Raw genomic sequence first — 16,650 nt, 5'->3', positions numbered from 1 at the left:
GAGGTTGCAGGGAAAAAGGAATGTTTATACACTGTTGGTGGGAGTGTAAATTAGTTCAACCCTTGTGGAAGGCAGTGTGGCGATTCCTCAAAGACCTAAAAACAGAAATACCGTTAGACCCAGCAATCCCATTACTGAGTATATACCTGAAGGAATATAAATCATTCTGTTATAAAAATACGAGCACATGTATGTTCGCTGCAGCACTATCCACAATAGCAAAGACATGGAATCAACCTAAATGCCCATTGATGATAGACTGGATAAAGAAAATGTGGAACGTATACACCATGGAATACTACTCAGCCATAAAAAAGAACGAGATCATGTCCTTTGCAGCAGCATGGATGGAGCTGGAGACCATTAGCCTTAGAAACCTAGCACAGGAACAGAAAACCAAATACCGCATGTTCTCACCTATAAGTGGGAGCTAAATGACGAGAACACATGGACACGTAGAGGGAAACAACACACACTGGGGCCTATGGGAGGGCAGAGGGTGGAAGGAGGGAGAGGATCAAAACAAATACCTATTGGGTACTAGGCTTCATACCCAGGTGATGAAATAATCTGTACAACAAACCCCTATGACAAGAGTTCACCTATGTAACAAATCTGCACAGGTACCACTGAACTTAAAATAAAAGTCAAAAGAAAAGAAACTATTATATTTCAAGAGTCTTAAAAATAGCTGCAATTTCTTGAGCATTTGCTGTAAGGTAGGCACTGGACTAAATACTCTGTATTCCTTTATTCTTATAGCTCTACAATCACTCCTGTAAGGTTATCCCCATTTAGCAGCCAACGAACTGAGACCTAGAGATGTTAATGTATCCCAGACTACAGAGCTACTTGATGCCAGAGCCTCACTGTAAAGCCTGCTCTCCTAACCATCAAACTATCAATGTTAACAAAATGCTGACATTTGGGCCAGGACAATTATTCCTTGTGCTGAACAGTCCTATCCCTTCCAAAGCACTTATCATCACGGACCCTCAGAAGTAAATACCAGTATCAGCTTCCCATTTCTTTGAAAATTAAATCTCCCTCACATATTTCCAAACTCCCTACAGAAATGATATTCTCCATATCCCAAACATATTGAAAAACAACTGTTCAGGAAAACATTGAATTCCAGAAACTTAGGATTTAAGAGTTGTTAAGTTTCCATTAGTTGAGTTTTTACAGTTAATTTGTACAGAAAAGAATAGTAAATAAAGAGAATTAGGCATGTTGGGTTTAGTGTTTTACTTGTTGACTGTGAAGCTAATTCTCAGAAAAGCACATATTTAGCATCTACTATGTCCTAAGAAAACATGTTAGATATTTTCATGCCTATGTAAAAGGAATAGGGTGGGGGAAGGGTTGAGTAAGAAACAGAGAGAATTGTCATTTTCCTCACATTATACTTGAAGAAAATAATGTTTTGGGAACTTAATTTGCCAAGCGAGAATTTTATTTAGGATTATTTCTATCATATTATAGCTATACTATGGATACTCAGTGGAGTTGTCCTATTGATGATTGGAAATGGAATTTAGAAACATGGTAAAAAAAAAAATAGCCAAAAAATCAGAAAGAAGGTAATGAACATGTGAAAATCAGTCACAATTAACACATTAGAGGAGTGCCTTGTAGAATAAATATTGTGATATATATTCATAAATAAATGATTTAAAGAAGGAAACAGTAGAATCAGGAGAGAGAGAGAAAGAAGATACCCAAAATGCAGCAGTATCATACAGAGAGGAAAGTGTGTTCGGAGATACTGGAGAAGCAAGGAGGGATCGTCAGCAGTGCTGAATGCCCCTGGTGGGTGAGAGTGATTGAGGACTGGGAGAAACCTTTTAGAGTTCATTAAGCCTTCTCCAAACTGAAAACCAGTAAACTGAAGACATCTTCAGGGTATAACTGATTTTAAAAGTTCAGCTTTGAAAACGTGGGGGAAAGCAGTCATTTATTACAAAAACGAAAACTTTGAAGTGGTTTGAACATAAAAACAAAGTTAAGAAACTAACAGAAAAAAAAGTAAGCAGTATTCAAAAACAAGCTTCGGGGGAATTTACCAGAGTTTGAAAGTTATAAACACAGAGCGACTGGCTCGGATCCCTCTCAAGTGTGTGACAGGGCTGGAAACATCTTCTCTGAGATAAACGCCAGATCATTTATGAGAGAGAGCTTTCCCATTTTCAGACAGCTCTCCGGAGGACAGAAGGATTTGTCTGCAGCAGTGGAATTCTAGTTATATGGTAGGAAGACTCCTGCACACACCTCTTTAAATGGACTGTACCTTTGCCTTAATAGGAAAAGATCTGTTTTTCTGGAAAGACAGAGACAACTCTGGGGCAGGATGGTCTTCCTAGTTGTGAGCACCGTGTCTCCAGATGGTTTGTCCTGCCCTCAGTCCCCTGAGCCGGAGCAAAGGATGTGGCTGGGCTGGGAGGCGGGGACTGCGTCTACATGTGTGGATGTGTGTGTGTGTGGTGTGTTCTCATTTCCGCTTCCCCTTTTGAGCAGGCAACAGCAGTTGAATGAGTTCAGGGAGAAAGGCATAATCTACAACATGATACTTTCTCCCTCGCTTCACCTCTGTGCCCACACCTGTGAAGGCCTCGGCCCAACTTCGACAACTGCTTTGCCTCGAACTCAGTTTTCTACCAGCGGACAGGTAAGTACAGCCTTTATCTCAGTTTCAAGGCTGTACTGATTTAGGGTGATGCTAAGAGAAAGAAGGAAACGTGTCAGAGAAAAATCAGGCTATCAAGATCAAGACAAGGGAAAATCAGGAGAAAATCTCCCACCGCTCTTACTTCAACCTTAAAAGCATCCATCATTATGCCTAGGAGAACGATACCGGGTGCCTTTTGCTTTCGTTTGTTTGTTTTCTTTTTATTATCAGAGAGGTAATCTTTCTAGATTCTCGAAACTTGGGTCTCTTTGATGACTTAAATAACTATTTTAGGAATTTTATTACTTTTCTCACCTGCAAAGTTTCTCTCTGTGTCTTGCTGAACTCATTGTTGCTGCAATTTCCATCTGATTATAACACTGAAAAGTTCTCAAGGAAGAAGTTTCCAGGTTTCATTTCGGGCCCTACTCTAGTGTCCATAGCTCCAAGCATTGAGAGTACCTGGCTGAAATCAACTTTGCTTTCTATAGGTACGACCTCTTTCTTCAGAAGCTGTAGAAGAAACTTGTTGAGATAAACTGCAGCAAGATATATTGAGGTCAGCTATGAGGGAGGATGTACACACTTGAGTGATGCAAGGTCAAATTAACTGGGAGGCTCAAGATAGATGGAGAGCCACCGTCAGGACCAGATTTCAGGGTTCACATCTCAAAGACGGATAGATGGATGTGTTGACCTCTCGGTGACCTACATAATATTGGGGGCTTCATGATCCTCCAACACCCCTGGCCCCAGTGGTAGCAGGCAGAGCATGTTACCACCTACATGAGTTTTGGGGTAGATGGAGGAGTGGAAAGATCCTCCACCCTGGGGTTTTCCCATCCCCCTTCTGTGCCACTGAGCTCACCAGTGGGTGGAAGAGAAAGGGTGGGTCCCCAGGGCAGTGCAAGGCCAAGAGAGGAGAGTTCCACAGAATTGATTTGACAAGACTGTGAGCATTTACAGGAGATATCCAGGGAAGTACTAGTTCCTCTGTATAACACAAGTGGTCCTGAGTAGAGAGCTAAGGAGACTTTCTAGATGGTGCAGGGCAGTACCTAGGATGGGAGGTTGGAGGTAGGAACCTTCAACTTGTGTGCCCAAGTATCAGACTCAACAGTTGTTCAGCTGAGTGATTAGAGATAAAGATCTTGTATGATTCTCTTGCAGCATGAAGTGTTAGGAGGAGGAAGGGAAGTCAGATTTATTATCTGTCTCTACTTAGACTATTATCAGAAATAACAAGCTGAAGATATAGCAGGAGGGATAGAGAGCAATCTAACATATGAGTTATTCACATGCACCCCAGGGTGTTTAGAAACCATTTATAGCCATACTACCAACATGTCCTCATAACTCTTGGGTTTTTGAAAATTAAGATGGAACCCTGCGATTCAGCATTATGTAGCGAACATGAAGGTCCAACCGTCATTTTCAGTTCAATGTTTATGATTCAGCATTATGTAGTGAACATGAAGGCCCAATTGTCATTTTCAGTTCAATGTGTATGATTTGGATTCTAGTAGAGAATTAAAAGGAGGTCTCGTCTCAGCCAATACTGTGACTTACAAGGTTCCTTCTGGGCTACAGTAAGGGGAAAAGATCACACATTTATTTCCACCTGCAAACTGACAACTGTTCTCTTTTCCACCTAAGGAACAAGACCAAAGTGGATATTCCAGTACCCACAGTACTAGGTACCCTACCACACACAGGCCTGAGGCAGAGTGACCTAAACACAGATTCTAGATTAAGAAAAGAGTTCAGTCAAATAAGCAGAGGGACGAGGACAAGAAGATTGTGTGCAGATATTGAAAAGGAAAAGCAGGAAAGAAGAAAATGAGTATATGCAGGACAGAGCTTATTACCAAGGAGATAAAACTGAAGAATTAAAGATACAAATTCACAGAGCTAACTCAATGGTTGAGAAATCTGCTCATTCTTCCTACTTTCTCTTGATGAAACCATCTACAAATCAGCTCAGATAAACTGCTGTTTCTTATTCTTGATGTCTTTATTGCCCATTCAAATGAAGATATTTGATGTCTCCCTACATTGAGAATATGGGATTTTTTTCCAAATACACAACTTTAGTATTTCCTGTAGCATTATACAAGCCTTTCTTAAAATTCATATCCTGAAAGTGGAAGTAAGAAAGAAAGGGAAGGAGAGGAAAAAGGTCTTAGATGATCTTCTTTCAGTATTTATTCAGCTACACTTATATGTGGGAGAAAGAGTATGAAAAGGGAGGGAAATAGGAGTTCCACTGATAAATGGGCATTTTTTGTTTCTATTATTTACCAAATAACATCTCCCCTTTTCCCTGAGCAGACTGAACTGCTCCTTGGACAACAGAAGTCTCAGAATGTTCAAATATTCTCTGGGAAATTCTTGTTCTGATGATCTTCCAACCTGAGTGACATTAAAGAGGGTTAGGAGCTAGAAGACAGTTCTTATCTATGAAGGAATGTGTGAATTTGTTGCAGATTGGGGTATGTCAAATGGGGGACAATTCCCCTGGGTTGAGGTGGAATTTGCCCAGTTCACAAACAGAGAAATGTTAGCTGCTCTGGGATTTCCCACAGCTCTTTGCGATGGTAATGATGTATATCTTGGCTGTGGATGCAGAAGATCTTATGGGCCACATCATGGAAACCCCATTTCCTTCTTCTCTCCTCCCACACTGGTTCTCACTCTCAGTCTCAACTTACAGGCACTGCTTGGGGCATAGGCACAAAACAGACAGAAGAGAAGAGAAGTCTGTCTCATACATGTCCCCCAGAGCACTAAAGACAAACCTAGGACTGGGCCTTGGAAACCAAGTGTGGCAGGAGGAAGGCTGTACGATATAAAGGAAGAAAGCATGCATCTGGAACTCAGAACTTGTGAGTTTGGTCCCCATTTAAAACCACTAATATTCTTTGTGACTCCAGACAAGCCTGCTTCTCTGTCTCTCTTTCTCTTTCTCTCTCTCCTCTCTCTCTCTCTCTTTCTCCCTCCTCTCTCTCTTGTTTCCTCAACTACAAAATGAGTGACCAGGATTAGATAATCTCTCTGGTCCCTTGGAGAATTAGGTAAGAAAGAAAGACTTTTCATTGATTACTTTTTATCTCTGCTTACCACATATTAAAAAATCTTTTTCACCATCTTGATTTTATACTGTCAGCTGTACCCTGCTGTTCACACCTTCTTCCTTCCTTCTTTCCTTCCTTATTCCTCAAGATGTTTCAACTTTAGTGAACATCTTAGACTGAGGGCAGATTCATAATCATATCTATCAATTATTAAGCACCACCTTTATACATCAGGGACTTAATATATGTTATCTGATTACAGCTGCCAGTCACCCATCTAATTTGGCACAGTATCTATTTTGCACATGAAGAAAATTAGGTATAGGCTAGGTGCGGTGGCTCACACCTATAATTCCAGCATTTGGGGAGGCAAAGGTGGGAAGATTGCTTGAGGTCAGGTGTTCAAGACCAGCGTGGGTAACACAGCAAGACAAAAGAAAAAGAAAAAGAAACTTACGTATAGAAGGAAAGATAGTGTTACCAAGGACAAATACGCAGGAAGTAGACAGAACTATGATTCCAAATTAGGCTAACTCTGATTCCAAGGCCCAAACTCTTTCTACAGTTTTCCTTTTCTTTAATTTCTAAATAACACTCTGAACTTTAAAGTAAAAGAAGCTTTGGTTTTCCTTACTGAGCCCCTTGAAAATTTCCCCATAGTGAAGTATCTGTAAGCAGAGCTGGTATTTGTCAGGTGCAAATTGGTAGGCTAATAGTTGCTAAAATATTAAAATATGTCTATAGCAAATAATGGTAATTATCCATTTTCCCAAGCCCTCTGAGTACCTGTCACCAGCCCAGCTATCCCAGCTCTTTCCTCAAGACTCCCCAGACAGGCCCCATGTTCTGAGTGGGGCCCCACCACAGGGCTGTGACGGTATCAGCTCTCATTGCTCTGTGGTGCCCCAAACCATTATGAAATATTCTGAATGCCACAACAATCTGAAAGTAATGTGGAATTCCAGGCAGATTCTCTCCTCCCAACTGGAAGTTAGTGGGACCCTTGCCAAAAAAACCCCTCTGTAAGCCTGAGGAAGGCTAAACTGCTTCATAATCACCTCGCTGGAGTCAGAAAGGAAACTATTCTAATAACACAAACAAAGCAACACTTCCCGCACTAAGACTGTCACAGAACCAAATATAAATTACCTTGTGTTCATGCTGCCTTTTCTCTACTAGACTATAAGATGGAGAGCTTGCATAGCATGCGAAATGGAGAATTTACTAAAACTACTTCTCCTTTTTTTTAAATCCCAAATTACATTGGATGGTGACATTGGGCCATTTTCTTATTGTAATGTCAGCAGAAAAACTATATAACATGGAGTCAGACCAACTTGAGTTTCAGTCTCAGCACTACAGGGACGTGACCTTGGACAAGTAACATATCTCCATGAGTGTCAGGTAACAGTGATTAGCTCTAAAGTGGTTGTCAGGATTCAGTTAAGCAGTTTACAGGAAAGTTTTATGGATACATATACAGTCCTCTCTACATATCAGTTATTATTAGTACCTACCTTTGACTTGCCCATGTCAATATGTAGTGAATCCCAGACTGCTTCCCTTGGAAAACAGAGACTAGAAATAGGTGATATTCTTCATGTCATAATTATGACATACCTCTACAGGCTTTCTGCTGCTGCTACAGTTACTGCCTCTAATAATAATTTTTGTTGGAAGATACTCATTTCACAGCTCTTAACTCCCTAATCTTAACCAGTAGAGGATATTTCTCCTGTCTAACCTCAATCCTATCTGCTACAATTTCTGCTTTTAACTATAGCATCCTCAGAACAAGAATTCTGTCTTACTCCACTTGGCTGTAACAGGATTTCAGAACTCTTGACAGACTGTGGAGAAGGATTTATGGAATGAACCTCTAAAGAAATGTAGAAAAGAGGAAAGAACAAAAGGCTGGAAATGGTAGCAGAAGGGAGAAATAAGGTTTGGGCTGATTCAGGCAAGAAGCAATAGTACCAGTGTGGGAATTTCTTAAGTTTCGTGGGAAAATTGGAGAACAGATATCTGCAGGCTTTATATTTCTATCCTCACAGAGAAGACCAAATATGATCATATACTATAAGCCAGCATCAAGAGAGATGACAGATGAACTCCAGAAGGAAATTTTGATGAAGAAATGAATAAAAGCTTGAAAGACTGGCAAATATTTTTTTTTTAAATAGGAGAATTTGGTAGTTCAAGCTTCATAAATTAAGTCAGACTTGGGTGACCTTGTGTTATATCAGCAAAGGACTGGAAAGACTATGCTCTAAGCCTTTTTCCTCTTTACTACAAGCTGTGCAAAAATGTACATTAGGATCCAAGGCCATGAGGACAGTCAGGAGCACCTGTCCTATGATGAATACTAATTGGGGATAATTTCCCAGTGCCAGGGTGATTCTTGCTCCTCTGCAGGTACAGCACTTATGGAGTCCCTTCTCTTGCAAAGTACTGTGCTATGTTCTATGATGGGTTTAGGGGAGAAGTTACAAGTAGTGGTAAATGATGACAAGAGAGGTAGCCACTTACTGTTTTGTTGCATATGGTGCAGGCATGGATGTTAGTTGCTACAGGCAGGTCAGAGAAAGGAGATGACTTAAGTAGGCCATTAAAGGGTAGAAAGAATTTGTTTGATTAGAGAGGAAAGTGGATGAAACTATAAGCTAAAGCAAAGAAGCAGAAAAGTTCAAGCAGTGTTGACAGTCAATGAGTAGCACCTGACTGACTCCCTGTATAAGTTCCCGTATGGCCTTCATGTTCAGGCTCACCAGTTTCCTGGATCCAGTGTGAAGGCCACATGTGCAGGAGCTCCATATGTTGGTGTTAATTTGAAAGGGAATTTGGTAAATGGGAAGTAACTCCAGAGACCACTGACCCATTTCCAATTTTTTAATGGGGAAACTGTATAAATGCACTTTCTTTTATGGGTACTATTCCTATGCGTATTTCAAACTCACCTAAATAAATTAATAAACATTGGTAGTGGAAGTAAATTTACACAAACGTTGAGTCCAACCAATCCGTTTCCTGGAGGATTAAACTGAAACCTTAATAAAAAACCTAACTGATATGCCATAAGTCAATTAATTGGACAAGTCAGAAAATGTCCAAGTCTCCTGATTTCTAATCAGTTTTCTTTTCACTGCACCAAACTCCATTGTATTATCAGTGTACGTGTTTGAATGACTTATTTGGAGAAAACATCTTCATGTCTTTGTCTCTATTACAAGGGGCCCCAAGACCTACAAAGCTGCTATCTTGACATCTGTGTGCACTCGTTTTTTAATTCTCTCTAACACTCTCATGGCTGATGTGTTTGTCTGATAATCATTTGCTGCTTCCTGCAGATTTCCACAAAAAAAAAAAAAAAAAAAAAAAAAAAAAAAACACCCAGTTTCTTATCTCCCAGCAGTACAACTTCCTCCTATTACCACTAACCAGACACTACCATTTCTTTTTACCTCTTGATATTGCTGCACTTATACTAATCCTATATAACACTCCATCGACAGGTTTCTACAACTCAAGTGTTGCTGAGATTGGGAAAAAAATTATTTGTGCGATTTCCCAGTCCCCTATCATGTGTGCTAGAGTTGTGAAGATCAGCTTAGATCTACCTTGTGTCTTTTCTTCAGACTTGAGATCACTGTTACTTTTTCAAGTAGAAAAATTATTACATTCTCACCCAAATTGCCAGGAAAATGTCTGTCATTCTCAGTGAACACTTAACCTGTCTGGTCTTTTTATTGTCATACCTACAATTGCCATTTATTTGTAAGCCTTTCTTTGGAACTCTTAAGCATTAAGGATTGTTTCCATAGGCACTTTCCTTTAGGAATTAACATTAAGTAAAACTTCCGTACATAGGACATAGAGACAGGCAGTAAACAGGGACTAGTCAAGAAAATACAACTTTTGTTCTCAATTGTAGGAACTTCTAGGATAGAAACAAGTCTTAGAATAACCCTCTCTCTTCTCTCCAGCTTTCAACCCACAACATTTTTACATGCTTAGTAAGCACGTAGTTACCAGCTTATTGTTACTGTTTTGAAGTTGATCTCCCTGCATGTGTCTCTGATGACTCTGAAAGGCACTGGGCTCCTATAAGGAACGGTCACCTTCTAGACATTCACTCATTTAGACAATGGGTATTCATTAAGTTATTACAATGTGTTAGATTCTGTTTTAGGCATTAGAAACACAGTAGTAAATGACCCCAAAATTCTGTCTTCTTAGAGCTTGTATTCTAATCAGAAGAGTAAACAATAAATTGGGTAAATAAGTAAAATGTAAAGTACGTTAGTGATAATACCTAAGAAGAAAAAACTCAAGCAGAGAAAGAGCTCAGTGAAAGTGATTAAGGTAGGCTGTGGAAGCCAGGCGTGGCTCCATGGAGGAGGTTGGTTAAAAGCTGGACACTGCAGGGTGAGTGTGGCAAAGACTGAGGAAGATGAAGAGAAAGGGGGAAGAATATGAGAAAACTGAGGTTAAAAAAAGAGGTAAGTATTTTCAGGGGATGCAGAGGAAATTACCCTATATTATTGCGATATATTTTTGAAGATGTGGGAGGAATGTAAAATAGATTCACATCACAGAGGATGTTGAAAGCCCCAACCTCCATTTCAATTAGTGAGATTCTGGGATTGTGCTAGGCATTATAGGGGTTCGACTGTAAAACGGCACATCCAGAAGTTTGTAGTACCAGACGCATCAAATGTTACGGCTGTAATGTTTTCATTGACAAACTGAGACCAAATAAAGGGATGAAATTTTCCAAGGTTATCCCATTTGAAGTGGCAGAATAAAGTATGGAAGCCAGATATTCCTCTCTCCCTCCGTCCCTCCTTCTCTTCCTCCTTCTCTGCCTACCCTCTTGCCCTTCTGCCTTCCTGCCCTCCTGGCTTCCTGCCTTCCTTTTGAGTTCTACTACCAAAAATATTCTGTGAGCTGAAGATTCCCAGTGATTTAGGGGAGGTCCATTGCCTTTGGAAATTAAAAACAATAGGCAAGTTAGCCTTTGTGATTTTCTTCTCTGGGTTCTGGAACCAATCTATTAAATATTTCGGATCACAGGACTAGGTAAACAAACTGATCAAGGTTTTTTAGATTCTTGTCCTAAGGTCATTCTAGTGGCAGTTTCATCCTGTCTTTATCTCCTCCCGACAGCTCTGACCAGAGAATAGCAAGTCATCTCTGGTACTCTTCTTTGAGGCTTCTTTATGACACAAACTTAATTTAATGATTTAATTTTCTCTAAAAGGCACAGGCAGTAGACAAACAGCCAGGTACCCAGGGTTAACGAGCAAAGTCTCATAGTGCTAACTACTATCTCACTTGGAAGAAAAATATGTCTTGGACGGACCTGAAGTGAAGGAATTTAGATCAGACAACAGTAATTATGTACTATTTTTTCCTAGGTATGTTTTGTCTGTAACAAGCAGAGGCATTAAAAACAATTTTATTGCCCTAGGAATGCATTTTATGTTCAGGATGTTCTTTTCAAAAAAGCTATTTTAGTGCCTAAATCACTGGATGCCTCACTAATGGTTTTAAGTGCTGGAGGAACAGAAGTCTCTGTAAACTGGTAGTCTTCATTTTTATTTTATTTTATTTTATTTTATTTTATTTTATTCCAATAGTTAAAAGTGTAGCTCTTAAGATGAAGTTGTTTATGGCAGCTTGAGGGAATAGGGGGATAAGACCTGGAGAGTTTCAGCCCCACTCCTACTTGCTCAGTGAGGTGGGATGCAAGTATGGCCAGCGGGGGAGAGGCAGCAGAACAGAGTATGAGCCAATGAATATTACATTAGCCTCAAGCTTTTTAAAGCTCTATTTGGACAATTGAATGATTCTTCCCCTCTGTTCCTCTTTGAATGTGTATCTAGTGCCATCATTGCGTCTCTTGGAAGAATACAGGCATGTTTAGGTAATGTTACATGAAATATGAATCTATAGGATTAGTAATTGCATTGATGAGCTGAGGAATAAATTCATAGTTAGGTAGAAGCACAGGTTGACAAATTAGAAAGTGATTATCCTGAAGGTGCTGGCTGCTAATTGGTTAAGGCAGTGTCTCCTTGCTTTTAATCACAGGGTATTTTTTTCTGAGATAAGTCACATGTGGACTCCTAATATATAAAACAGGAACATGAAAAATCAAGAGAAAAACTAAACAAACAAACCTAGAATTCCTATAGTTGGAGTGACATCCTGGTTGTGGGACCTTAGAAAATCTGTTTCACCGTTGAGACCTTCAACTTTTTCATATGTCTTGATGAGGATTAAAAAATAAATGAATTTTATACATTTTAAACTTATAGATGTTTTAGTCATAATGGAAGATTCTGGTAGACAACATTCTTAAGGATTAAAGAAAAAATGTTTTCTAATACAGCATTTCGGCTACCCTGAGAAATTGAGATTCTTTAAGTCAGAAGAGTTTTCTTAATATCCATTAAATCGTGATGTCTGAAGCTTTCAAACTTACTGACTTGAAAGACTTACCCTGATATTTAGAGTTTTCAGAGCATTCCTTTTTTGCAGGAGAGACAGAAAATGAGCTAGGGATGTCCTCCCTACTCTTGAATGTGTAGAGAGACCAAGCTCCTTTGGGCAGAGACAGGAAAATTCGGGGGCAACCCTGAGCATCATGGTGGTTTCTGAGCCCAGGATGAGGGAGCATCGCTGTTTTTCAACTCTTAGGACAGCATTACTGTTACGGGAGGCTCTGAAGTCTGAGCCAGGGCCATGGAGGCCTCTGTGCTGAGCCCCACATCCTGGGAGAAACGGCGGGCCTGGCTGCGTCAGAGCCGTAACTGGCAGACCCAGGTCCTAGAAGAGGAGGCTGCCGCCGCCCTGCAGGATGTCCCAGATCCTGAGCCTTCCAGCCTGGATGATGTTTTCCAAGAAGGTAAGAGATGAACATCAGACAGATGTCTATGTTGTCTAGTGGTAAAAGGTGACAGCAGGCCCAGGTCTGCAGAGTGTGAACAGGTCCCTTGTTTAGCGAGGACCTCGTGGAGGGCTGTTTTGACTGGTTTAAATATGTTTAAGAGAAAAGCTAAAGTAATACAAAATATGAGTTATGTGAGAAAGAGACAGGCATAAGATTAGGAAAAAGGGAAAAGCACATTTTTGCATCATCCTGAGAAGCTTCTGTAAGAACCCGAGGCTGGGGGTTCTCTATGAATGCTTTGCGGTGTTTCTATTTTGTCTGTGTAACAAGACCACACACAAGCTGGATGCCTAGACTCTGGCCACAATGCTGTCACTAACAAGCTGTGTGGCCTTTGGGAAGTCCCTCACCTCTCTAAGACTTATTTGTCCAGTTGAAATAGTAGTACCTTTCCTACACTTCTCAGAGCTTCTTTGAGGTTCAAATGAGACCACAGTCATAAGAGTAAAACAAAAATTCTGATGGAAATAAATGCTTATATGGTAGGAAGCAAAAAAGCACAAAAACAAGATTGTCTTTCTTTTTCTTTTTCTTTTTAAATGAGAAGGATCCACCCTTGTGGGAAAGGAACTCTCAAAAGACAGCAGTGGGCCTGACATCTTGGGCACTTTCCAGGTTCTTGGGAGGAAGGGAGAAAAGAAGCAGAGAGAGAGAAGAAATATCCACTATTTTTATATACGGTGTATTCCTCTCATATCTTAAAGAAAAGCTTTATGTAGAAAAAAAGATTCATGACGCAGCTTATGTAAGAATAAACTTGTGGAATGGAATTAGTTGCAGGGAGGAGGTCTGATTTCGTTCAGTTCTCACAGTGATCTAGTATCTGACTTTTCTAGGGAATCCAATCAATAAAATTGAAGACTGGCTGCAGGATTGTGGGTAAGTGCTGGACAGGCAACGGGGTGATATGTGACTGATGGTTGGATTTGCTAACAGATACAACTCCTGGAAACTCAGAGACAGGAAGATGGATTTGAATTGGGCCTAAAGATTAGAAGTAAGGTTGAGGTGGTTGTTGGAGGGGTGTTGCGGGTTTAGGGTGAACCGGTAATCACAACTGTGAATCAAGTGCAACTCGGGGCTAAGACTAAATTAGGCACCAGGTCTAGGAATGGAGGTTGTGTTCGGTCTAAACCTAAGAGTGGATGGGGAATAGTTGGGGTGAGTTCCAGACCCCTACTCCCCCTGACTTCCCCTTTAGATTGGAGTCTTACATTGTGTAACAAAAGGAATTGGAAACCTGATCTTTCTTGCTGAAGAGCAATTCATCTGTGTTATTTATTTCTACTGCAGAACACAGGAGAAGTTTAGGGTTTATGACAGTGATTCAAAGCAGGGAAGAATTGGAGCAGGCACTTCAAGGCAGTGCATTATCTCTTTCCTCAGAGATACTTTAAATATGAGACCCCACAGCCCCATCAGCCTAGACCGTTCTTAGGCTCAGTATTCCCAGACACAAAAGGAAGGATTCTGTGACCTATTTAGTCTTCTGTGTAATAATGAATTCTCAGAATGGACAACTTCTGCCTGCTCCTTATTTTCCCTCCAGGAATGTCTCAAGTTTTATATAGCCTTTAATCTAAACTCATCTACTAATTGGCATAAAGAAACCCATTCTTGCTTATTTGGTAGGAAATAAATAGCACCAAATAATCCAAGGTTGTTTATTTCACCTGTGCCCAAGAAGGCAATGCCAGGAAGGATTTATTTTGTGTTTGTTTTGTTGTTTAAAAAAAAAAAACCTATTGTTCTCATTGCTCTCATCTTATTCACAATTCATTGACTTCAAAGTCAATTAGAGGACCCACAAAATACAGGAAGAAAAGAATGGTGGTAATCAGAATGGTTGCAGGTTTGGGTGAGAAGCCTAGAATGAGAACTGTCCTAGGATTTAAAATGCTTACCAGATATGTACAGGGGAAACAGTCAGCTCAGTTAATGTCTTTATCTCATTAACTACTCTTGAGTCGTCAATTCATGTCAACAATTATTAATTACGCTTTTGCTAACTGTCTGATTATCTGAATAACCTAGAGGGGTGCCAAGTAGTTTAAAATATGCTCCTTGACTTAGAACATTTTTCATCCTAACTGAAAATAATAAATTCACAGAAATACAAGATAATAAACTCTAGAACTCATCTTTCTTCACTCATGCTCTACAAAGATAAACCCTGAACCAAAATTTATGACAGAAAGGTGGTCTGGTTAGGGAAAAGTCTCCAAGATTTGAGCCTAATTCTTGTGCTACTAAGTGTTTAACCAATCATAAGCAAATAACTTAAATTCTGTTCATTATAGACACCCGAGCTGTAAAGTGGGACACTCAGAATAATACAGTCTAAGGGCTCTCTTGAGGTTTAAATGAGATAATATATGTGTATGTGTTTTGTGCTTTTAATAGTGACTGGTGAGTTTTATAAAGGAGGAGTTTATACCTACCTATCATTCCACAAAATGTCTGTCTATATCTATCCATCTATCTACATCTGTTTATTTATCAGAAAAAATATGCCTAGAAATGATACATATTAACTCTTGGATGGTGATTATCTGGAAGAAGGAAAAGAATTGACTTTAGAAGTAAAATAAGACTTTAGTTATATCTTTAGTATTTAATTTTTTATTTTATATTATATATTACTGAATATTTTATTTTTTCTGAAGCAAATATGGAAAAATGTTTACATGTGTGAAAATGGAGTGACTGGAATAAGGGTATCTGTTACATTTTCATTATGTATCTGTGTTTTGAAAAGGTTTCAAATATTTAAACTTCAAAACAGCCATAAAGAGTTAATCAACATACTTGCATTTGTCTTTGGAAGGGGAATTGTTGGAGTCAGAAAATTTTCCAATTTCCTCTGTTTTCTAATTCTGTCTAAGTATGTGATACTTCTTAATTGCATGGAAAAGCTAGAAAAATTAAAGGATGATAATGACGATGATTGATAGTGAGAGTACACTTGAATTTTGGTAATAGATAATGAAGAAGATAGAGGGAAAATGCATTCTAAATATGAGATTCTGAATTACCACAATATTCCACGCTCCAAGACCACAGAGAAAAGAGGATAAACAAGGAGCCCACATTTACTGATTATCTGTCCACTCTGTTGCCAGGTGCCCTGAGGGGCACTTTTCAAATTTTGTTCCAAGACCACATAGTTTCAATTTCTGTTTCCAAAGCCAAACATCCTCTGGTAGCAAGAGCATTTTCTTTTCTGACAAGCTCTCCAGGAGAGTACACCAACATCTCAGGCAATTTAGTGTCAATGTTTCTCAGTGCAATTGAATCTAGCGGCCGGCTATTCTGCCACCGGATCCAATCGTGCATGTCTTTGCAAACTATGCCTCTCCTTTTTTCTTTCTCCTCCTAAGCTCTCGAGATTTTCTGGGACATGACTGTGTTGCTCATGAATCACCAGAGGTGGGGTTGGGAGCCCAAAAATCATCTGTGTGGGCTTCAGCTTAAATCTCTGCAGGCAGGTAGCTATGGAAACATCTAGAAGAAGCTAAAAATAGCCATATACTTCTTCCCACAATCCAACCCCTCCTCCCTACTATTTGTTTAGGAACTGGGTATACAGGAAGAGCAATATCTTGGCTCTTTCATTTGAGACTTAAAATGATGCTAAGGAATTTTTCAGTGCAAGGGTGGGAAGAGGGGAGCAGCTATAGATCTAGTCCCTGGTCATTGATTTTATGGCCTATCCAATAACCCATGGAAGGCCTGGGACTTGAGTGATGGCCATAAAGTCTCAAATCATTGTGCTCAGTGAGAAAGCATCAATAGCTCCAGGCCCATGTCCACACTTCTGTTGAAGGTTCCACAGACTTCCCCAAGACCCATCAGGGGCTGTTCCTCATAAACAGAATAGAAATACTTGGCAGATTATAACTAAAGAAGAAAAATGTAGGATGAGCACCCAATAAAAACTTGTATCCAATGAA

General features: G+C 39.8%; 1 protein-coding gene across 4 annotated transcripts in view; it reads left to right on the top strand.

Annotated features, from left to right (window-relative positions):
• Positions 1 to 2,108: 2,108 nt before the first annotated feature.
• Positions 2,109 to 16,650, top strand: part of TESPA1 (thymocyte expressed, positive selection associated 1) — a 34,592-nt gene continuing 20,050 nt past the window's right edge. The window contains exons 1-5 of one of the 4 annotated variants that reach the window (XM_077952605.1): positions 2,109 to 2,249; positions 2,518 to 2,668; positions 5,382 to 5,553; positions 12,445 to 12,652; positions 13,534 to 13,576. In XM_077952605.1, coding sequence (XP_077808731.1) covers positions 12,490 to 12,652; positions 13,534 to 13,576 — 206 coding nt within the window. In that variant the 5' untranslated portion in view covers positions 2,109 to 2,249; positions 2,518 to 2,668; positions 5,382 to 5,553; positions 12,445 to 12,489. 4 annotated transcript variants of the gene reach the window in all.

The sequence above is a fragment of the Macaca mulatta genome, chromosome 11 (assembly GCF_049350105.2).
Source record: "Macaca mulatta isolate MMU2019108-1 chromosome 11, T2T-MMU8v2.0, whole genome shotgun sequence".
In the NCBI taxonomy this organism is placed as follows: Eukaryota; Metazoa; Chordata; class Mammalia; order Primates; family Cercopithecidae; genus Macaca; species Macaca mulatta.
This window is presented reverse-complemented; position numbering and strand designations above follow the sequence as displayed.